Consider the following 20,644-nt stretch of genomic DNA (forward strand, 5'->3'; position numbering starts at 1 on the left):
CATTAGTTTTGCATCGAATTAGGTGTCCGAAAATTAGTTTTGCACGTCTTACTAAAAGAGGATATACGGTAGGTTGAATTGAGAAAAGTCGTGGAAGTTGTGTAGCCATCAGTCCATCGGTAAGTTGTGCACGGAGTTGTCGGGCAATTTCTCTCTCCACCAATGTTGATTCCATACCGAGAAAACGATACCCCTGTCATAAAAATTGATAGCATTTTCAGAACTTAGATCACAAATTACATACCTTTCATCCATGTATACTCCTCAATCGACGCGATTCCTGTCCGTACTGCATTTTGCTCTTCGCATTGCGAGTTAGTATTATTTAATGATGCGCTTGTAGTATATATGCGTTTCATTCAAACAACAGTTCCATCGTCCCGTTCAAACCTCTTCCAGCCAGTTCTGCAGCTAACAAACTTCCATCCGAAGGTGGTTCTTGTCCAAGAGTACTTTTCGCCAGTTGATGAGGCTAGTGAGAATTTGAGATTGGTGTAGGATGCCGGGCTCGTGTTATTGGGGATGTTGGAGATGTCTGTCTGAATGGAGATTTTTGAGTTTTGTTGCAAGTTAACTGGAATGGTTTCTTGTATTTAAGGCTTCCCCGGGAGGCAGGCGCGGTTTCAAGACCTGATGCCTGCCTGGCTCGCCTCAATCTTGGACTATGGCGAGAAGTCAATGGCTTGGTGTTTTCCCTCACATAGTGCGAAATTCGCGTTTTGCGACGCGGCCGACACTTTTCGGGTTCCGCGCAGCACTATAGAAAGGCGAGGCTTGCGAGGAGCCCATTTTAATCAAAAAAAGTTTATCTCACCCACCTTAAAAACTACGATACCCCTACTAGAACCGTCTTCAACAAATATTGATTGATTTTCCGCCAATTGATCATGATACCAACAGGATCCATTGAAGTATGCTAGAGAACAATTCGGATTCACATAACACCCATTTGTGCATTCTGTGAGTGTCATGAAGTTTGCTGAATTAGTAACAATGGCATTTGTGACTTTTCCGTGAATTTGCACCATTTTAACGTCTTGGCTCATAAATAATGGTAGAAAAATGAGCAAATAAATATGGAATTGCATTAATACAAAATCAAGAAATATAATACGTTTTTAAAGTCCTATGAACTCTCATCGTTTCTTCCCATAATTCTTGCTCCACTGAGCCGGAACATCAATTTCATTTCGCTGACTTCCTTTTCAAAAAATTGAGATTTTTTCTGAAAACCACCTTTTCAAATTTTCGAAACTCTTAAAGGTGGAGTACCAAAATTTGAAATTTAGCTTTTTTAGATCCAAAATGACCCAAAACTACAAAATTTTATAATAAGACGTTCTAGAATTTTTCCAAAAAAAAAGTTATGGTCGCTTAAAGTTTTGGAAAAAATGGCCTATTTTTAGCTAAAATCTCAAATTTTGGCAACTTAAAGGTGGAGTAGCGCCAGTAGGGAAATTGTTAAAATCCACTCCTATGGTCTCAAATGACCAAATTTTATAATAAAACTTTTCAAAAAATGTTTGAAAATTTTTTATTTCCTGTCAAAAAAGTGGTAATTACTCAGTTTTTGCCACTCATTATTTTGAAAGTCGACCAAAAAAAAAATTTTTTTCTACATTTTTTATGTTTTCGTTTCGTTTAAATAATTTTTATTAAAACATTGTATTGTAGGGGTCAAAACATGCGTCATTTCCTTAAATTTCCTCAAAAGCTCGTATTTTTTAAAATTTTGGCAATTTGCCAAAACTTTGACCGGAAATTATGAAAAATCTAAATTTTTTGGAGTGTTTTATTATGATATTCGGTTGTTTTGGATAATTATATGTGCATTTAGACAAAATCCCCACTGGCGCTACTCCACCTTTAAATAGATTTAGATACTACCTGTCCTGTTTTAATTACATGACATTTCGGCAATTTCAGTCAAAATCCGCCTTTCACCTTAGATAGGCGTCTCAAACATGCCTATTATTATAATAAAACCCTCCAAAAATAGTCTATAAGGTTAAAACTTTGTGCGCCCATAACTTTTTAATAAGAGCTTTTCAGAAAGTCTCATTACGAAATTTAGTATTTTTGGGTTATTTTGGATCAAAAAAGATCAAAAAAATCTCAAACTTCGGTACTCCATCTTTAATTTAGCTACTCCGTAATATTTCAAACAAAAGTAGCGTAGACTCACAAACTACCAAGACAACAAGCCATTGACTTTTCTTTCTTTTTTCTTATTTTAGTTCAAAAAATAACTAAATGCCCAACTTTTACATCTTCCTTTGCCTCCTCTTTCTCCTCCTAATTCCAAAATCCACGTGTGATGTAAAAATGATGGAGCTATTCGGCAGAGTTACCACTGCTGCTTTATCCATCCCTACTTCATATGGAACTGTCGAAGATTGCATTTTAACATGCTACGCCACTCCTGACTGTCTTTTGGCATATTTTAGCCCGAGGTGCTATCAGTATAGCTATTTAACGGTGAACCAGTTATTGATCGTGGAAGAAGGTAGCAGCAGCATTGTGGCTTATAAAGTAAGCTTGGTTCAGCTGCTTTTTAGGCCCAAAACGGCCTAAAACTAGTGAACTGCAAAATGTTACGTTCTGAAAATTTTCTAAAAAAATGTTATGATGGTTCAATGTTTTGCCTATTTTTTAAGGCGAAAACCTAAAAGTTTAGTTTCTAAGAGCTTTAGCAGGAAACTCAAATTTTTTAAAATCAAATTTTGGCGGGAAGAAACTATTTTTTGAGAACAATTTTTGGCCGGAAATTCAAATTTTCTAGGAAAAAATAGCGGGAAATTCAAATTTTAAGACAAAAAAAAATTTTTTGGAGGGAATTCAAATTTTTTGAGAACAGTAATTTGGCGAGAATTTCTATTTTTCGGAGAAAAATATTTTAACGGGAATTCAAATTTTCTGATAAAAAATTTAGGCGGGAAATTCAAATTTTTAGGTAAAAACTTTGGCGGGAATTTCAAAAAATACTTCGTGGAAGCTTAGAAAAAAAATCTGGAATGTTCTAAAACTTTTTGAAAAATTCATGACAGTCAAATAAAAATTTGCGTCCGCAATTTGTGTCTCTGTTCTTGTTTTGAACCGCCATGATTTTTTTTTAATTTTCAGAACGTCTTATTGCAAAATTTGGAACTTTTAGGCTACTGTAGGTAAACTCGTGTCTTAAAAATTTCAGACAACCCTCCCAAATGCCACATGTCCAGCTTCTTACAAAAATGTCAATTTCTCCATAATCTCTGAAACAGGAGATCTACACTCTTGGAAGAGAACTCCAACCGGCTGGAGCTTCAACACATAAATTTCACTTTCCATAAATTTCACTTTCAGAAAATATGTTCATAAATCCAGTCTTGGCCTGTACATTTTTACAGCTCTTTCGAGTAATAATTTTGGCATAACTATCAAGCTTTGATAGACTTGATTGATTCCTTTCGTATTTGATTTGTGACATAGATCAATTTCCAGTGATGTCCAGACAAAACATATTATTCCGAAATTCAATAGTATATGTCACAAAACAGTAAATACAAAGGGAATATCTGAAACTCCAGTATAACATGTTTTTATTGGATATCTCTTTTGTCAGTGTCCCATATAAAAAGAGCCCTGTAATAATGGGCACATCATTCAACATGAATTTCATCGTCTGCCTTCTCGCACTCATCGCCTGTGTTGCAAACTTTGGGTTCTGCCAGAATATTCATGATGCGGCCTCAAATATTATTGGACACGCAACAGGAGCTATTGGAGATGCCGATGTAGCTGCTTCTGCAAACTTGAGACTCTCCCATGGTCATGATGACTCAGATGACTCAGATGTTGATTTTGTATTTTTTTTTTTGAATTTTTAGTTATAAACAACAAAAATAACTGTTTCAGGAGCATGATCATGATCATAATGATGCAGATAATCGACACATTTATCAAGGAACAATTCTAAACGGTTTTGGTGAAGTTATACACGACGGTGTTCTTGAAGGAGGAGCTGATAATAAGGGACATTTCGGCACTGATGTCATTGTTGGATAAGCAATTCGAGCTCCTTGGCAAATTCTGATGTATCTTTTGGAAATAAACATATCCAACATTGGGAATCCATTTTCTTTCTTTGTCGTAATAGTAGGAATCCCAGCTGAGTGAGGCGCGAAATGCGGTCCTCACGCTGGCGGCCGATCATCATTATAAAACTAGTAGATTTTTTTTATCTGTGAAGTAGCGCAAATGGAAAAATTGTTTTAAAACACGCCTATGGGACCACAATGCCTAAATATCGCCATGGAGCGCGCTTGCACTAATTTTCTTTTTTTTTTGTTTTTTATTGGAAATTTAGTGAAAAATTTTAATGCAAATTGTTTCAATAACATTTAAACCAGCGTTACAACAAATAATTACTGTTTTCCGATGAATAATTAATTACACAGATTTACGCTTTAATGTCCGTTTTTTAATCAACAATTTACGTCTATTTTTTTCACTAAATTTTTAGTAAAATTACACTAAAATCATGAACAATTACTCAAAAATTAGAAAAATTGATGAATAAAATTTAGGTTTTATCAACTTTCAAAAAAATTATATAAAAATTTTGAAATTTGTTTTAAATATTTTTATCATGATATTCGGTAATTGTGGTTATATAGGTTAGTTTTAAAGCAGTTTCCCCACTGGCGCTACTCCACAGTTATAGTTAATAGATATACTGTCGCCAAAAAAACGAGGGGTCTCGTTAGGAATTTGGCACCAAAACTGTATATTAAAAGATTGTTGATCAGTTTTGGCAATTTTCTAGCATTTTCCCTTGTTTTCAATAATTTCTTTGTCAGAATAATGTCAAATAATGTCAAGTCAGAAAGTTGAAATGGAAATTAGAAGCATTTCGTCAAAACTTCATAAATTGTGCCTATTTTTTCCAGAAATTAGAGTATATTAGAACTTATAAACCTATGCGGGTTTTTTTTCGATGTTTTTTTCAATTATTTACAAAACTTCGACAGAAACATTTCGTCATAGGTTTTTTAAAGTCGGTGCGTACAAGGTAGTCTCCAATACTTTTGACATAACTATCAAGTTTTGATATACTAATTCCTTCCGTATTTGATTTGTTACATACATCGTGCTATCCAGACAAAAATATTATTTTAAAAATTCAATAGTATATGCCACGAAAACAGTGAATACAAAAAGAATATCTGAAACTCCGGAATAATATGTTTTTATTGGATACCTCTTTTGTCAGTGTCCCATATAAAAAGAGCCCTGTAATAATGGGCACATCATTCAACATGAATTTCATCGTCTACCTTCTCGCCCTTATCGCCTGTGTTGCTAACTTCGGGTTCTGCCAGAATATTCAGGATGCGGCCTCAAATATTATTGGACAAGGAACAAGAGCTATTCGAGGATTTTCTCTGTTTTTACCACATTATGTACTTTTTTCTAAATTTTAATTTGTAAAAAATAAAATTAACTGTTTTTCAGAACAATGGTCCTCTTCTTGTGTTCAAGCAAGGAGGAGCTACAAACGGTATTCTTGAAGGCGGGGCTGAAAGCGACGGTCTTTTTGAAATAGGAGTTGGTAATCAAAGAGATCATGACACAGATTTCATTGCTGAATCAGCAATTTGAGCTCCTTTACAAATTCTGTTATCTTCTACCTTTTTGGGGAATAAATATATCGAACATTGGAAATCCATTTTCTTTCTTTTTTAAAGGTAATGTAGTTGGAAATGTTTTTATTATTTCATTAAACTCAACATTGTCTGAAAACGCCGAATTGCATACTGAAACTTCTTGAAAACTTTTCAGAAAAACGTTATGGCGGCTCAAAAAATGATCTAAAATTAGTTAAAATATAAAATTTGATCGACTTGTCAAGCGGCTAGAAACTAACTTTTTTTAAATCACCGTCTAATTTTGGGCATTCAAGATAATTATCTTCCGTTTTCAACTTGTTTTAGATGAACTTACGGTCGATTGATCACCAGATTTGGTAAAATTCGGTAACTTCTGGTGATTTATCAACCATAAAACGAAAAAAAAGTTCGACTAAACTAGCTTTAAAACATAAAATTTATAAATTAGAGTAACAATTAAAATTTCTGTAAAAAGAGATTTTTTTTGTCATTTGGATAGTACTAAAAAAGACCATCGGGCTGTGATACCTCTTGCTGTAATCTCAGAAACTCGTTCACTTAAGTATATTCTTTAGTTGATTTTCTGAAAGAACATGGTAGAAAACTTTTTTGGTGCAATTAGACAAGTCTGTGGATACTGTTTTATTGAGAAATTGTTAATTTTGTCAAGATTTTTTAATTTAGTACTGAATTTCATAGATTTCTTTTTGGTTTTTTGAATCATCTAGCATATTTTAAGCACGATTTCTGTGAGTAATTTGTTGCCACTATGTTGAATAAATTCATTCGACACAATTGAACAAATTTGAACAAATTCGGACAAAAAAGTCATTTTTGGTCAATTTTCTCAACAAAAAAAATTAATTTGAATTTTGATGAAACTTTATGAAATGAGTTAATTTGTATGTTTTCCATATTAGAGATTCAATTTAAAATCTGTGACTGAAATAAAATAAGCATTTTTCAGTTGAAAGCAGTAGTTTTACATATACAAACTGTTATATCACAAAGAAAAAACATTTAATTTTGGTGGAAAGTTATCAAAAACCTAACCATGAACATCACTGTCAGAAAATATGCTTAAAACTTTTGTAGCTAATACGGTACTAAAGTTACGTCAGTTTTGACCAGATGTACCCTCTTATTACAGCTTTTTCGTGTGATAATTTTGACATTTGACATTAAGTTTTGATAGACTAATTCCTTCCGTATTTGATTTGTGACATACATCGTGCTATCCAGACAAAAATATTATCCCGAAATTCAAAAAATTTTGTCACAAAAACAGTGAACACAAAAGAAATGACTGAAACTCCTGAATAACATGTTTTTATTGGATATCTCTTTTGTCAGTGTTCCATATAAAAAGAGCCCTGTAAGATTGGAATAGTCACAATTCATGTAACATGAATTCCATCTTCTACCTTCTCGCCCTCGTCGCATGTGTTGCTAACTTTATTTTCTGCCAGAATATTCAGGATGCAGCCTCAAATATTATTGGACAAGCAACAAGAGCTGTTGGAGATGCCGCTGGAGCTGCTGCTGCTGCAAACGTGAGACTCTCCAATGGTCATTTTGCTTCGAATTTTCATATTGTATGTTTCAATTTTTAGTTGTAAACAATAATGATAACCGTTTCAGGGCCATCATAGTGATCATGATAATGAAGATAATGGACACATTTATCAAGGAGGAGTTGCAAACGGTGCTGTTGAAGGGGGAGTTATAAACGACGGTGTTCTTGAAGGAGGAGTTTTAAATAAAGGACATCACGGCACAGATTACATTGTTGGATAAGTGATTCAAGTTTCTTGACAAATTCTGTTGTATCTTTTGGGAATAAATATATCGAACATTGGGTATCCATTTTCTTTCTGGTTTAATAATCATAATAAATCTTGGGCTGTGATTTTAAGAATCTGGCGGTTTAAATTCATTTGAAAAAAATTAAATTCCTGCTGTCTCACAAGAAATCAACAAATGCCGTAATAAAAAGTTAAGAAAAACTCAATAAATTCTCTCGAGGTTATGTTTTGGCCGAAATACATGGATTAATTCAATTTCGTTAAACTCCTTTTCATGAAGATTAGCAAAAACAAGCTCAAAAATGTGCAAAACGGGCAAAAATAACAATTTTTCGAAAAAAAATCTTCTATAACACAATTATTTTTTCTGAAAAATCAAAACCCAGTTTTTGTGCTGAATTTCGAGGGAAAAATTATTGATTTCTTTGCATAGAAAATAAAAAAATCAAGAAATTCAAGTAATCAATCAATAAAGAGCTTGGGGTTCCGCGCCGCACTATACATTTGGATACATGTCGGCGCGGGCGACGTTGCGGCGACCTCATGGGAGCCCTACATAATATATATTGTGCTAATCAACATGAAACTAGGATTTTAAAGGTGGAGTAGCGCTAGTCATTCTACGGTAACACCAACCGAGCCACTGCAGCAGCCGCCTGTGATAAACATGGAGCCAGTCTAACGGGATTCCAAAACGCCAATGAAAGATTGAAAGCCGCACGTGAGTTCTTTTTCTTCTCTGTTTTTTTCTAATTTATTTTCAGACTTGATCAGAGCTCTTATCAACAAAAAAGTGTCTGGTGCACACGCAGTAACCTGGATTGGAGGACTAAGAAAAGCTAGATGCGTCAACGTTGCAGCCTGTGCCCCCGCTAACACTTTCGAGTGGGATGATGGACATACTAATGGAACATTTGGCTTCAATTTTTCTGCAAATCAACCAGATTTTCTCGGCGGAACGCAATATTGCTTGACAATGATGGTGCATCGAACTTCCGATGCGGAGTTAATTGATGCCATCTATCACTATTACAGTGGCCAAATGAACGATGTGCTCTGCGTCATGACACAAGACACCTATATATGTGGAAAAGCTGCAAAATAGAGATAAATCAGTTTTGGGTGTTCAAAATAAACGTTATAATTTTGGTAAAAAGCTCCACTACAACATTATTGCTTACCAACAACATTATTAATTACTAAAATTTTTACTAACATTTTTATTCAATTACGCACGCCGAGTATTACTGTTAACGCAGAACAATTTAAAAGGTGGTCCTGTCGATTTTTTTAATTGAAGGATTAAACTTTAAATTGTCTGAAAACAAACACTAAAATTCATAATGAAACTTTTTGAAATCTTTTTGGGATTCAATTTTAATTAAAAGATAACTACCTACATTTATTATCACATTGATATTTGACAAAGTATGACATAATTATTCTTCTTTAGCTAGATCATTTTAATCTTCCGTCACAACACTATTATCTTCTTTTCCAATTCTGATTACACAACAAATGCCTAATCACTGACATAAGTAGAAAGTATAGCGGCAAAAAAAATAACCTAAAATTAGTAAAAATTTGAAATTTGACTGACTTGTCAATGTTGCAGCAGCTGGAAACTAAATTTTTCGAAATCACCGTCTAATTCTGGTTATATCAGTTAAAAAAAGAGACGATTAGTTGAAAATGTTTTATTTCCTGAAATCAAACGTTTATTCGGGAAGTTTTCCACAAGCGGCGGCTTGATTATCGGCTGGACACCACACATCGTTGAGGTCACCGTTGAAATCCGAATTAATAGCCGGAGTAGTGTCAGACACCAAACCGATGATCATTTGCAGACATGGATCCGAATTCGAATTTGGCTCAACTCTACCCCATTTAAAGCCATCACTTCCCGTTGTAATGTAAACTAACTTGCGGTTTTCATTCGTTCATCCGAAGTTTGGAAACCGGTCAGTGTAGCTGAATTCTCATTGCACTTTGCTTCCGCAACACTGTGATTGCCGGATACATAAAATGCCTGAAAACTCTAACTGGCTTTAAGGCTCAAACCGTATAAAACAAAATATTTAGCTAGAAGAATGAAACCGGGCAATTCTGCCTTTGGTAAAAAGTTCAGTAACAATTTGTTGTAAAAGTTTTTTTCAAATCCGTAAAAGTAATATACCTACCTTAACACACCATTTTCCTTGTGGTCGGTCGAATGTCATCCAATCGGACGGACAAACTGGAGCACGTGGTGGACGTGTTGGACGTGGTCTTGAAGGTCTTCCGTGATTATGATGATGATGCCCGTGTCCATGTTTCTTTCCTTCTTCCGACGATGATGAAGATGAAGAGGATGCAGAGGAGAAACCGTGGTTCTTACCTCCGCCGTTATTTTTTACAAAGATTGCAGTGCATGCAGATATTCCAAAAAGTAAAAGCAATATAGTCGGATCTTCATCCGTTTTCACTTTTTTATCTTCCAACGCAAGCTCAGTTATTTCAAATAAACGCCAAAAACCTTTGAAAACCAGATTTGCAGCTTTCGCGCCAAGGGCGCTGGTTGACGCATCTCGCGTGCCCTTGCGCACATGGCGTTGTGAACGATTTGTCATTCAGATTAGAGTCTGTTTTTCAGAGAGTCTGATAGGTGGTCGTGCCGAAAGGCTCGACTTTTATTGTTAAATTTTTTAGGTTTAGATTTTATTGTTTCCTCAAATTAAGGTTTTGTGAATAGAAAAAAGTTCTATTCATTTTTAGTATTGTTCTCCTTGGTTTTTTTGTGTCCAGATAATTAAAGTCTGGAGGTTTCTTGTGTTTAAAACACTTTTCTTATAATAAATAAGGTTTATAAGATATAAAAAGGTCTTTTGTGTTAAATTGCCTTCTCTCTCTCTTTCAGTTTCAAACAGCAAGGACCTAAAAAATCCTTCTTGGGGGCCGATACCGTTGCCGGAAAAGAGTTCTAATTTTCTGCGGAAGATTAGATCTCTTGGACTGTCTCGTGACTAAGCGAGAATCGACTGCTGACAAATAGTTTTCTGCGGAAAGCTAGGAGTCTTTATCCTTGCGGGGATTTTTTTTCTTATATCCTTGCGAGGATTGTTTCTTGTCTTCTTGCCGATTTCTCTGCGGAGATTTCAGCTTCCATTCCTGCGGGAATTGTCTCAATTTCATCATTTCCTTGCGAGGATTTGATTTGCCTTCTTGTCTTATCAACTGGAGTCACTTGTTAGTGATACTTTATCGATTTGGAGTTTTGTCGCTGAAGTTTAAAGAAGAAAATTGTGAATTTACAGGCGAAGCCATCGCCAAATTTGCAATTAATTGTGAAACTCTGATTTTCGCGTGAATTTTGAGAATTTTTCGATTTTCTTCAAGAAAAATCGTCGAAAGGTTTTCATTTTTGGATTCTACTGGTCTAAAGGAGTTTATCAATTGATTTTTATCTGGAAATAATCGATTTTCCAGCTGAAATTCGTGTATTTCGTTGTCAAAAGTTATCTTCAGTGTCTGCACACTCTCACTTTCGCGCACTCTCTCACACGCCGCTGAGCGAAGCGCGTCAATTATCGATTTGGCGACAGTTCAAGGATTTTGTGGATTTTTATCAAGAAAAGCATCGATTTTCTTCAATTTTGGTTTAAAATCGATCGGAAAGTGCTCATTCGTCTTTAGAAGAAAGAAGTTCTTGGATTTTTCGAGTGAAAAAAGTTGAAATTTTGGTTTTTGTGAGGGAAACCTCTGCCCAAATTTTCAATTGATTTTGAAGAGTGAATTTTCACATTTCAAGAAGAAATCTTTGTTGTATTTCGAGTTTTTTCATCTAAAGTTGCATCAATAATCGATTTGAAGAAGGAAAAGAAGATTTTCTGAGTTTTGATTGGATTTTCGGATTGTATTTGGGAATTTCTGGAACAAAAATTTCAGATTATTAATTAAAAATCATCAAGGCTGCTGTTTATTGGATTGCATCGTCTGGATTCTTGATTTTAGTGAAAATTTTTATCAAATATTGAAAATTCTTGTAATTTTTATGGGCAATTGAGCAAAAATGGTGAATACTAAAATTAATAATCAGTGGCAAGAGAAATACAAAGCATTGTCAGATTTCATGTCTCTCAAGATTCAAAATGGCCAATCATTTTCAGATTACTGTAACTGTATCGAGTACAGAGCAGAAAGAGCAATGGGAGAAGGACATTCGAAGGATTCTATTGAGCCTTTCAAAATGATAAAACTCAGGAATCATATTTCTGAAAAATATTGGTATCTGCCAGATACGCACGTAAATCGTTCGTCAGAGACTGATCAGTATGAGATCTTGAAAAACTATATCATTAGCTATATTCAAGATATGGAAGAGAGTAAAGAATTGTATTTTGCTGGAATTGTTGATAGGTGTCGAACAGATATTTTCATCCAACCAATGTTTCTTGAAGTTAGTGAAAGCATTCCACAAGAGTCACACATCCAGGAAGCAACAATTTCCAATGTTATAGAGCAGCCGGCTTTTACAGATGATATACGTTCGGATGCCATTTTTGATTATGATTCTTTTATGATTCAAGAAGGGCAGCCGTTGACACATTATTGCGAATGTATTGAAATTTTGGCTGATAAAGTGTTGAAAAATGAACTTCCAGAAGAATTGCTATCGTTGGCTAAACTTGAAAAGTTAGTGGTTTTGCTTACAGATGACGCTTGGTATCAAGCTGAATATGAAATGCAGATTCTCCGTGTTTCAGACTCAGACAAATTTCACTGGTTGAAAAACTGGATATTCAATGAGTTTCAGTTCATAGTGAACTGTACAGATGGCAGTTCTGTTGCACTATTCTACAGAGTACCGTATTTACCACCTGATATTTTCACAGAGCCACAATTTCTGGAAGCACCTGACCGTATAGAATATTCTGATTTGGAAAATGAGTTAATAGCTCGTGAGCTAAGATCTCAGAAGAAGATGGACGTTGACAAGAAAGAGGATACTGTAGTCGCAAATAATCATACTGTAGTCTTCAATAGTTTGAATGTTGATCCAGTTTCTAGTAATGTTCAGAAAAATATAGAGACAGTTGAAATGGATAAAGTTGAAGAGGAATGTATTAATTGTGATACATACAATAAAGAAGTTTTGAATGATTTGGTAACCGATTCAAATATAATTATTTCAAGATTTCCAGAGGATGAAGATGTCAAAGATAAAAGGACGTTTGAAGATAAAGACGAAAGTATTTCGGAAATGGATACTGTGGACCAGAAAGCCAAAGATGTAAACTTGGGTCCCCCACAGAACTCCAATAAACATTGTTCGAAAGATTTTCACAGTTTTGAATCTTCAACTATTCGTATTGATGATTTCTCAGAAATTGATAATGTGAATGTTACTTCTGATCCCTTGATCAGTTCATTTGAGAAGCAGGAGACACCAGGAATAATACAACTGGAATATTTCACTTGTGGAAAAATGTTAGAGAATGAAGACACTGATGCCATTCCCCAATTGAAGAGTATAGATTCATTGAACAACCATAAACAGAAAGCCGGACTACAAAAGCCGGGAGATGTCGCCTGTGGCGTGATTTTTGAAAAAAAAATTAAGCGTCGTGTCAATGAAGAAAAACGCCCACGTACCGATCCTCCGTTTGACTTGGTTCCTCAGACAAGCTGTGAATTGGAAAGTGTACTGGAATCGGATATATGGAACTATTGGAATTATGATTGTGATACGGTCTCGGATTTTTTGAATTGGAAGGATATGAATTGGAAAGATATGAGCTGGCACAGATTCGTTCGAGAATCTCGTCCTCGCAAGGATCCACCTTGGAGTTCGTGTCGTTCGGAAGTTGGCTTATGCTATGGATGGAGATGGGATGTCAGTCAAGAGCCATTGTGTACTCCGGCTTGGACGAGCTGCCACGTCATGTTCCCACCTCGCCAAGCTGCAGAGGTTCAATGAATTCAGGATCTAACGTTTCAAATTTCGAATTTTTATTGTTTTTCTTTCTGTGCTATTATCTACCCACCCTTAAGTTAGTTATATTTTTAAAGCCTAGGTCCCCCATGTTTTTAAATTTATTTTCACAGTTTTCCACCCCACCATTTATGAGTTTAAGGTTATTTATTCTTAAGTTAGGTCCCTGTTTATCTTATTTTTTGTTTTTCTCTCTTCGGTAGATCATAATTTTATCTGTATTTGACTGAAGTTCCGCCGGGTTTTACTTATGTGGTTCTGGATTCAAGGAGGCGGAGCTTGAAAAGGCCGAGGAAGTCGGATCTTCATCCGTTTTCACTTTTTTATCTTCCAACGCAAGCTCAGTTATTTCAAATAAACGCCAAAAACCTTTGAAAACCAGATTTGCAGCTTTCGCGCCAAGGGCGCTGGTTGACGCATCTCGCGTGCCCTTGCGCACATGGCGTTGTGAACGATTTGTCATTCAGATTAGAGTCTGTTTTTCAGAGAGTCTGATAGGTGGTCGTGCCGAAAGGCTCGACTTTTATTGTTAAATTTTTTAGGTTTAGATTTTATTGTTTCCTCAAATTAAGGTTTTGTGAATAGAAAAAAGTTCTATTCATTTTTAGTATTGTTCTCCTTGGTTTTTTTGTGTCCAGATAATTAAAGTCTGGAGGTTTCTTGTGTTTAAAACACTTTTCTTATAATAAATAAGGTTTATAAGATATAAAAAGGTCTTTTGTGTTAAATTGCCTTCTCTCTCTCTTTCAGTTTCAAACAGCAAGGACCTAAAAAATCCTTCTATATAAGTGGTAGAGCCTTCCTCACTAAACACAAGATGCTGGTACAGCGCTCGGATTTTTATCGCTTTTATACTTTCTTGCGAAAACGTTTTTTTTTTCACTTTGCCTCATGGTTTATGTTTCAAAACTCTATGCAATTGACACACGTATAGCTTAACCCCTTCACGGCCCGGGAAGTGATTCCTGTACGCAATTTATCTACCGTATTCCTGAACGTTTGGGCACGTTTTTCTCAAAAACGGGTGGTCCAACATTTTCGTGATGGATATAGAACGTGTCCGAAAATAAATTTTGAACTTTCAGACCAAAGTTTTTTTCTTAAAACGCGCCCAACCCTGGTTAAACTCAAACTACCAGTAGAGCGCATTTGTATGGATGTACCACTTGCCGGGCAGTTCCCTTGGTGTATTTTGTGCAAACACTGTCACGCGCAAATGCAGACATTTTTAACGCCCTGCGATTTCATATGTTTGCCATGGCTTGTGCTAAGGAGCGTGGGGTTGAGCCAGAAATCTGTGTTTGAGCAACAAGTGCGCTCCAATAAGAATTTCTTTGGGCGGGGAGGGTGCAGGATAGCGCAGTTGGTAGTGGTGGCTGCTAGCAATCTGAAGGTCACGAGTTCAAGTCCCTAGGTTCACCCAGCCTCTATTGGGAAGTGGTGCAATCCACGACTGGATTATCGGCCATAGTTCCTGGCTAGGATTTAGCCGAGTGGATTTAGCCGAACCTGGTGGTTCTCCCACCTTAGCACAAGCCATGGCAAACATATGAAATCGCAGGGCGTTAAAAATGTCTGCATTTGCGTGTTTGCACAAACTACACCAAGGGAACTGCCCGGCAAGTGGTACATCCATACAAATGCGCTCTACTGGTAGTTTGAGTTTAACCAGGGTTGGGCGCGTTTTAAGAAAAAAACTTTGGTCTGAAAGTTCAAAATTTATTTTCGGACACGTTCTATATCCATCACGAAAATGTTGGACCACCCGTTTTTGAGAAAAACGTGCCCAAACGTTCAGGAATACGGTAGATAAATTGCGTACAGGAATCACTTCCCGGGCCGTGAAGGGGTTAAGCTATACGTGTGTCAATTGCATAGAGTTTTGAAACATAAACCATGAGGCAAAGTGATAAAAAAAACGTTTTCGCAAGAAAGTATAAAAGCGATAAAAATCCGAGCGCTGTACCAGCATCTTGTGTTTAGTGATGAAGGCTCTACCACTTATATTGCTTTTACTTTTTGGAATATCTGCATGCACTGCAATCTTTGTAAAAAATAACGGCGGAGGTAAGAACCACGGTTTCTCCTCTGCATCCTCTTCATCTTCATCATCGTCGGAAGAAGGAAAGAAACATGGACACGGGCATCATCATCATAATCACGGAAGACCTTCAAGACCACGTCCAACACGTCCACCACGTGCTCCAGTTTGTCCGTCCGATTGGATGACATTCGACCGACCACAAGGAAAATGGTGTGTTAAGGTAGGTATATTACTTTTACGGATTTGAAAAAAACTTTTACAACAAATTGTTACTGAACTTTTTACCAAAGGCAGAATTGCCCGGTTTCATTCTTCTAGCTAAATATTTTGTTTTATACGGTTTGAGCCTTAAAGCCAGTTAGAGTTTTCAGGCATTTTATGTATCCGGCAATCACAGTGTTGCGGAAGCAAAGTGCAATGAGAATTCAGCTACACTGACCGGTTTCCAAACTTCGGATGAACGAATGAAAACCGCAAGTTAGTTTACATTACAACGGGAAGTGATGGCTTTAAATGGGGTAGAGTTGAGCCAAATTCGAATTCGGATCCATGTCTGCAAATGATCATCGGTTTGGTGTCTGACACTACTCCGGCTATTAATTCGGATTTCAACGGTGACCTCAACGATGTGTGGTGTCCAGCCGATAATCAAGCCGCCGCTTGTGGAAAACTTCCCGAATAAACGTTTGATTTCAGGAAATAAAACATTTTCAACTAATCGTCTCTTTTTTTAACTGATATAACCAGAATTAGACGGTGATTTCGAAAAATTTAGTTTCCAGCTGCTGCAACATTGACAAGTCAGTCAAATTTCAAATTTTTACTAATTTTAGGTTATTTTTTTTGCCGCTATACTTTCTACTTATGTCAGTGATTAGGCATTTGTTGTGTAATCAGAATTGGAAAAGAAGATAATAGTGTTGTGACGGAAGATTAAAATGATCTAGCTAAAGAAGAATAATTATGTCATACTTTGTCAAATATCAATGTGATAATAAATGTAGGTAGTTATCTTTTAATTAAAATTGAATCCCAAAAAGATTTCAAAAAGTTTCATTATGAATTTTAGTGTTTGTTTTCAGACAATTTAAAGTTTAATCCTTCAATTAAAAAAATCGACAGGACCACCTTTTAAATTGTTCTGCGTTAACAGTAATACTCGGCGTGCGTAATTGAATAAAAATGTTAGTAAAAATTTTAGTAATTAATAATGTTGTTGGTAAGCAATAATGTTGTAGTGGAGCTTTTTACCAAAATTATAACGTTTATTTTGAACACCCAAAACTGATTTATCTCTATTTTGCAGCTTTTCCACATATATAGGTGTCTTGTGTCATGACGCAGAGCACATCGTTCATTTGGCCACTGTAATAGTGATAGATGGCATCAATTAACTCCGCATCGGAAGTTCGATGCACCATCATTGTCAAGCAATATTGCGTTCCGCCGAGAAAATCTGGTTGATTTGCAGAAAAATTGAAGCCAAATGTTCCATTAGTATGTCCATCATCCCACTCGAAAGTGTTAGCGGGGGCACAGGCTGCAACGTTGACGCATCTAGCTTTTCTTAGTCCTCCAATCCAGGTTACTGCGTGTGCACCAGACACTTTTTTGTTGATAAGAGCTCTGATCAAGTCTGAAAATAAATTAGAAAAAAACAGAGAAGAAAAAGAACTCACGTGCGGCTTTCAATCTTTCATTGGCGTTTTGGAATCCCGTTAGACTGGCTCCATGTTTATCACAGGCGGCTGCTGCAGTGGCTCGGTTGGTGTTACCGTAGAATGACTAGCGCTACTCCACCTTTAAAATCCTAGTTTCATGTTGATTAGCACAATATATATTATGTAGGGCTCCCATGAGGTCGCCGCAACGTCGCCCGCGCCGACATGTATCCAAATGTATAGTGCGGCGCGGAACCCCAAGCTCTTTATTGATTGATTACTTGAATTTCTTGATTTTTTTATTTTCTATGCAAAGAAATCAATAATTTTTCCCTCGAAATTCAGCACAAAAACTGGGTTTTGATTTTTCAGAAAAAATAATTGTGTTATAGAAGATTTTTTTTCGAAAAATTGTTATTTTTGCCCGTTTTGCACATTTTTGAGCTTGTTTTTGCTAATCTTCATGAAAAGGAGTTTAACGAAATTGAATTAATCCATGTATTTCGGCCAAAACATAACCTCGAGAGAATTTATTGAGTTTTTCTTAACTTTTTATTACGGCATTTGTTGATTTCTTGTGAGACAGCAGGAATTTAATTTTTTTCAAATGAATTTAAACCGCCAGATTCTTAAAATCACAGCCCAAGATTTATTATGATTATTAAACCAGAAAGAAAATGGATACCCAATGTTCGATATATTTATTCCCAAAAGATACAACAGAATTTGTCAAGAAACTTGAATCACTTATCCAACAATGTAATCTGTGCCGTGATGTCCTTTATTTAAAACTCCTCCTTCAAGAACACCGTCGTTTATAACTCCCCCTTCAACAGCACCGTTTGCAACTCCTCCTTGATAAATGTGTCCATTATCTTCATTATCATGATCACTATGATGGCCCTGAAACGGTTATCATTATTGTTTACAACTAAAAATTGAAACATACAATATGAAAATTCGAAGCAAAATGACCATTGGAGAGTCTCACGTTTGCAGCAGCAGCAGCTCCAGCGGCATCTCCAACAGCTCTTGTTGCTTGTCCAATAATATTTGAGGCTGCATCCTGAATATTCTGGCAGAAAATAAAGTTAGCAACACATGCGACGAGGGCGAGAAGGTAGAAGATGGAATTCATGTTACATGAATTGTGACTATTCCAATCTTACAGGGCTCTTTTTATATGGAACACTGACAAAAGAGATATCCAATAAAAACATGTTATTCAGGAGTTTCAGTCATTTCTTTTGTGTTCACTGTTTTTGTGACAAAATTTTTTGAATTTCGGGATAATATTTTTGTCTGGATAGCACGATGTATGTCACAAATCAAATACGGAAGGAATTAGTCTATCAAAACTTAATGTCAAATGTCAAAATTATCACACGAAAAAGCTGTAATAAGAGGGTACATCTGGTCAAAACTGACGTAACTTTAGTACCGTATTAGCTACAAAAGTTTTAAGCATATTTTCTGACAGTGATGTTCATGGTTAGGTTTTTGATAACTTTCCACCAAAATTAAATGTTTTTTCTTTGTGATATAACAGTTTGTATATGTAAAACTACTGCTTTCAACTGAAAAATGCTTATTTTATTTCAGTCACAGATTTTAAATTGAATCTCTAATATGGAAAACATACAAATTAACTCATTTCATAAAGTTTCATCAAAATTCAAATTAATTTTTTTTGTTGAGAAAATTGACCAAAAATGACTTTTTTGTCCGAATTTGTTCAAATTTGTTCAATTGTGTCGAATGAATTTATTCAACATAGTGGCAACAAATTACTCACAGAAATCGTGCTTAAAATATGCTAGATGATTCAAAAAACCAAAAAGAAATCTATGAAATTCAGTACTAAATTAAAAAATCTTGACAAAATTAACAATTTCTCAATAAAACGGTATCCACAGACTTGTCTAATTGCACCAAAAAAGTTTTCTACCATGTTCTTTCAGAAAATCAACTAAAGAATATACTTAAGTGAACGAGTTTCTGAGATTACAGCAAGAGGTATCACAAGTCTTTTTTTTCGCTCATTTTCACGGTATTAATCGTACTTGACGGTTTCAAGTTATGTTGATTACAATTTTGATAAAAATTTACTTGTTTTCAATTATTAACAAAGAATTGAATAAAAATGGGATCGATTGCCTAAAGAGTAAAATTTTTTCAGCTCAAAAAAAATTTTTTTTTGAAAAAATTTTTTCCTCTCTATTTTGTAGGAAATCATTAATTTGAGGTTTTCCACAACTTTGGATGTTCATATTGCTGTTTCCGTGTAGTTATGTGTTTCGCAGTGTCTCTGGAACATTTCATTTTTTGTTCTATTTTGTAGGAATTCGGAGCTATCTTATAATTTCTACAAATTTAAAAGCCCATTTCGCATTATTTTATGTATCTTAAACCTGTCGCTTCAAAAATTGCACAGAACGCAAAAAAATAATTTTAGGCCCAAATTTTTTTTTTGAAAAGGCTAGCTTCCAATAATGTATTTTCCAGTTGTAAATGTAATCTGTGTTCTATTATATTTTTTTGTATCAAAATCCCTGTTTTTGGGATTAAACGTGCTTTTTTTCGATCATTTCCTTTCAAGAAACTCTAATGACGTCAAATAAAATGCACGATACGCAGAAGTACGCAAACACCAACAGTGTACCGTACTCTGGAATTTTTTTAGTTTCGATTTTTTAATTCAAAAATCGATGAAAAAATGCGTTTTCAGCCGGAAAACAGGAATTTTGATACAAAAAAATAATTTTATAAAATGCAGATTTTATTCACTACGGGAAAAGAGAAGCCTGTAGGTGTTTTTGAGAAAAAAATTTTAGGCCCAAAATTTATTTTTATATTTTTCATTTCTGTTTCTCTTCTCAACGTTTATGTACAATTTTCTAGCTAAATATTAATCAAAACATACAATACATCTAAAATTGAGATGATTCGTAAAATATTTTAAGCCAGAATGCATATTTGATGCAGTGGTAGTGAGCGCAATTAACATATTACAGGTCCCAAGTTCAAACCTTGTCAGACAAGTTATTTTTTGTTTTGGCGGAGAGTACTGGAATATATTTAACACTTTTTAAACTTCTTAGAATCCCATTACACCATGTTTCACATGAGTTTCCTGATTTTCGATCTAAAAAATTTCCAGATTTCTGCTGCCAACTGAAAAGATAAATTTTACGTAATTATATGCTATTCTGAAAATTGAGATATAAATTATTTTGCTTTTTTTTACAGTTTTAATTTTTACAGGTTTAATGTTTTTTTTACAGTTTTAAGTCTGTTGCAATGTCAAGTTTTACTTTCCAAATTCTCTTTTTTTCCTGCGATTTCTTTCAATAACTCATTTTTTCCACTTTTCCGGTTTTATTTTATTTAAATCTAACAAAAATCCAAGTTATCAAGATTTTGAATCCGTGTATTATATTCGCTTGTCACGAAAATCCTCAAAAGACCAAATTTCATAATGTCTTGAAATCTTTTTTTTTAATTAAGTGATTTAA

General features: G+C 35.2%; 6 protein-coding genes and 5 pseudogenes across 12 annotated transcripts; 7 read left to right on the forward strand and 4 right to left on the reverse strand.

Moving 5' to 3' along the window:
* Y51A2A.2 lies at positions 1-1,088 on the reverse strand (annotated as a pseudogene). Its single transcript has 3 exons — positions 819-1,088; positions 245-539; positions 1-193 (listed from the first exon to the last, which is right to left on the reverse strand). Coding segments are annotated over exons 1-3 (758 nt in total).
* A 1,165-nt stretch (positions 1,089-2,253) lies between these two features.
* Y51A2A.3 lies at positions 2,254-2,534 on the forward strand (annotated as a pseudogene). The gene has a single exon. A coding segment is annotated over exon 1 (281 nt).
* A 1,103-nt stretch (positions 2,535-3,637) lies between these two features.
* Y51A2A.4 (uncharacterized protein) lies at positions 3,638-4,044 on the forward strand (the record flags this gene model as incomplete). Of its 2 annotated transcripts, NM_001269866.2 has the most annotated exons (2): positions 3,638-3,842; positions 3,895-4,044. In NM_001269866.2, the coding sequence occupies exons 1-2, from the start codon at positions 3,648-3,650 to the stop codon at positions 4,042-4,044; spliced, it is 345 nt and encodes a 114-aa protein (NP_001256795.1). In that variant the 5' UTR covers positions 3,638-3,647. The 2 variants fall into 2 exon arrangements, 1 of the variants encoding a protein (NP_001256795.1); NR_070154.1 differs by lacking the exon at positions 3,638-3,842.
* A 1,246-nt stretch (positions 4,045-5,290) lies between these two features.
* On the forward strand, positions 5,291-5,640 carry Y51A2A.12 (uncharacterized protein; the record flags this gene model as incomplete). Its single annotated transcript, NM_001129580.3, has 2 exons — positions 5,291-5,441; positions 5,494-5,640. The coding sequence occupies exons 1-2, from the start codon at positions 5,298-5,300 to the stop codon at positions 5,638-5,640; spliced, it is 291 nt and encodes a 96-aa protein (NP_001123052.2). The 5' UTR covers positions 5,291-5,297.
* A 1,414-nt stretch (positions 5,641-7,054) lies between these two features.
* Positions 7,055-7,445, forward strand: clec-248 (C-type LECtin; the record flags this gene model as incomplete). Its single annotated transcript, NM_001029085.3, has 2 exons — positions 7,055-7,243; positions 7,290-7,445. The coding sequence occupies 2 exons, from the start codon at positions 7,055-7,057 to the stop codon at positions 7,443-7,445; spliced, it is 345 nt and encodes a 114-aa protein (NP_001024256.3).
* Positions 7,446-8,068: 623 nt separating this feature from the next.
* Positions 8,069-8,558, forward strand: Y51A2A.18 (annotated as a pseudogene). Its single transcript has 2 exons — positions 8,069-8,174; positions 8,218-8,558. Coding segments are annotated over exons 1-2 (447 nt in total).
* Positions 8,559-9,123: 565 nt separating this feature from the next.
* Positions 9,124-10,062, reverse strand: Y51A2A.14 (annotated as a pseudogene). The gene is made up of 2 exons: positions 9,634-10,062; positions 9,124-9,482 (listed from the first exon to the last, which is right to left on the reverse strand). Coding segments are annotated over exons 1-2 (788 nt in total).
* A 1,439-nt stretch (positions 10,063-11,501) lies between these two features.
* On the forward strand, positions 11,502-13,409 carry Y51A2A.5 (SH3 domain-containing protein; the record flags this gene model as incomplete). Its single annotated transcript, NM_075180.3, has 1 exon — positions 11,502-13,409. One exon carries the CDS (start codon positions 11,502-11,504, stop codon positions 13,407-13,409), a length of 1,908 nt encoding a protein of 635 aa, NP_507581.1.
* A 2,000-nt stretch (positions 13,410-15,409) lies between these two features.
* On the forward strand, positions 15,410-16,202 carry Y51A2A.6 (C-type lectin domain-containing protein; the record flags this gene model as incomplete). Its single annotated transcript, NM_075181.1, has 3 exons — positions 15,410-15,688; positions 15,840-15,945; positions 16,165-16,202. 3 exons carry the CDS (start codon positions 15,410-15,412, stop codon positions 16,200-16,202), a joined length of 423 nt encoding a protein of 140 aa, NP_507582.1.
* A 561-nt stretch (positions 16,203-16,763) lies between these two features.
* On the reverse strand, positions 16,764-17,247 carry Y51A2A.17 (annotated as a pseudogene). Its single transcript has 2 exons — positions 17,148-17,247; positions 16,764-17,104 (listed from the first exon to the last, which is right to left on the reverse strand). Coding segments are annotated over exons 1-2 (441 nt in total).
* Positions 17,248-17,876: 629 nt separating this feature from the next.
* clec-249 (C-type LECtin) lies at positions 17,877-18,267 on the reverse strand (the record flags this gene model as incomplete). Its single annotated transcript, NM_075182.2, has 2 exons — positions 17,877-18,032; positions 18,079-18,267. 2 exons carry the CDS (start codon positions 18,265-18,267, stop codon positions 17,877-17,879), a joined length of 345 nt encoding a protein of 114 aa, NP_507583.2.
* Between the last annotated feature and the right edge of the window lie 2,377 nt (positions 18,268-20,644).

The sequence above is a fragment of the Caenorhabditis elegans genome, chromosome V (genome assembly GCF_000002985.6).
Source record: "Caenorhabditis elegans chromosome V".
NCBI classification, from domain to species: Eukaryota; Metazoa; Nematoda; class Chromadorea; order Rhabditida; family Rhabditidae; genus Caenorhabditis; species Caenorhabditis elegans.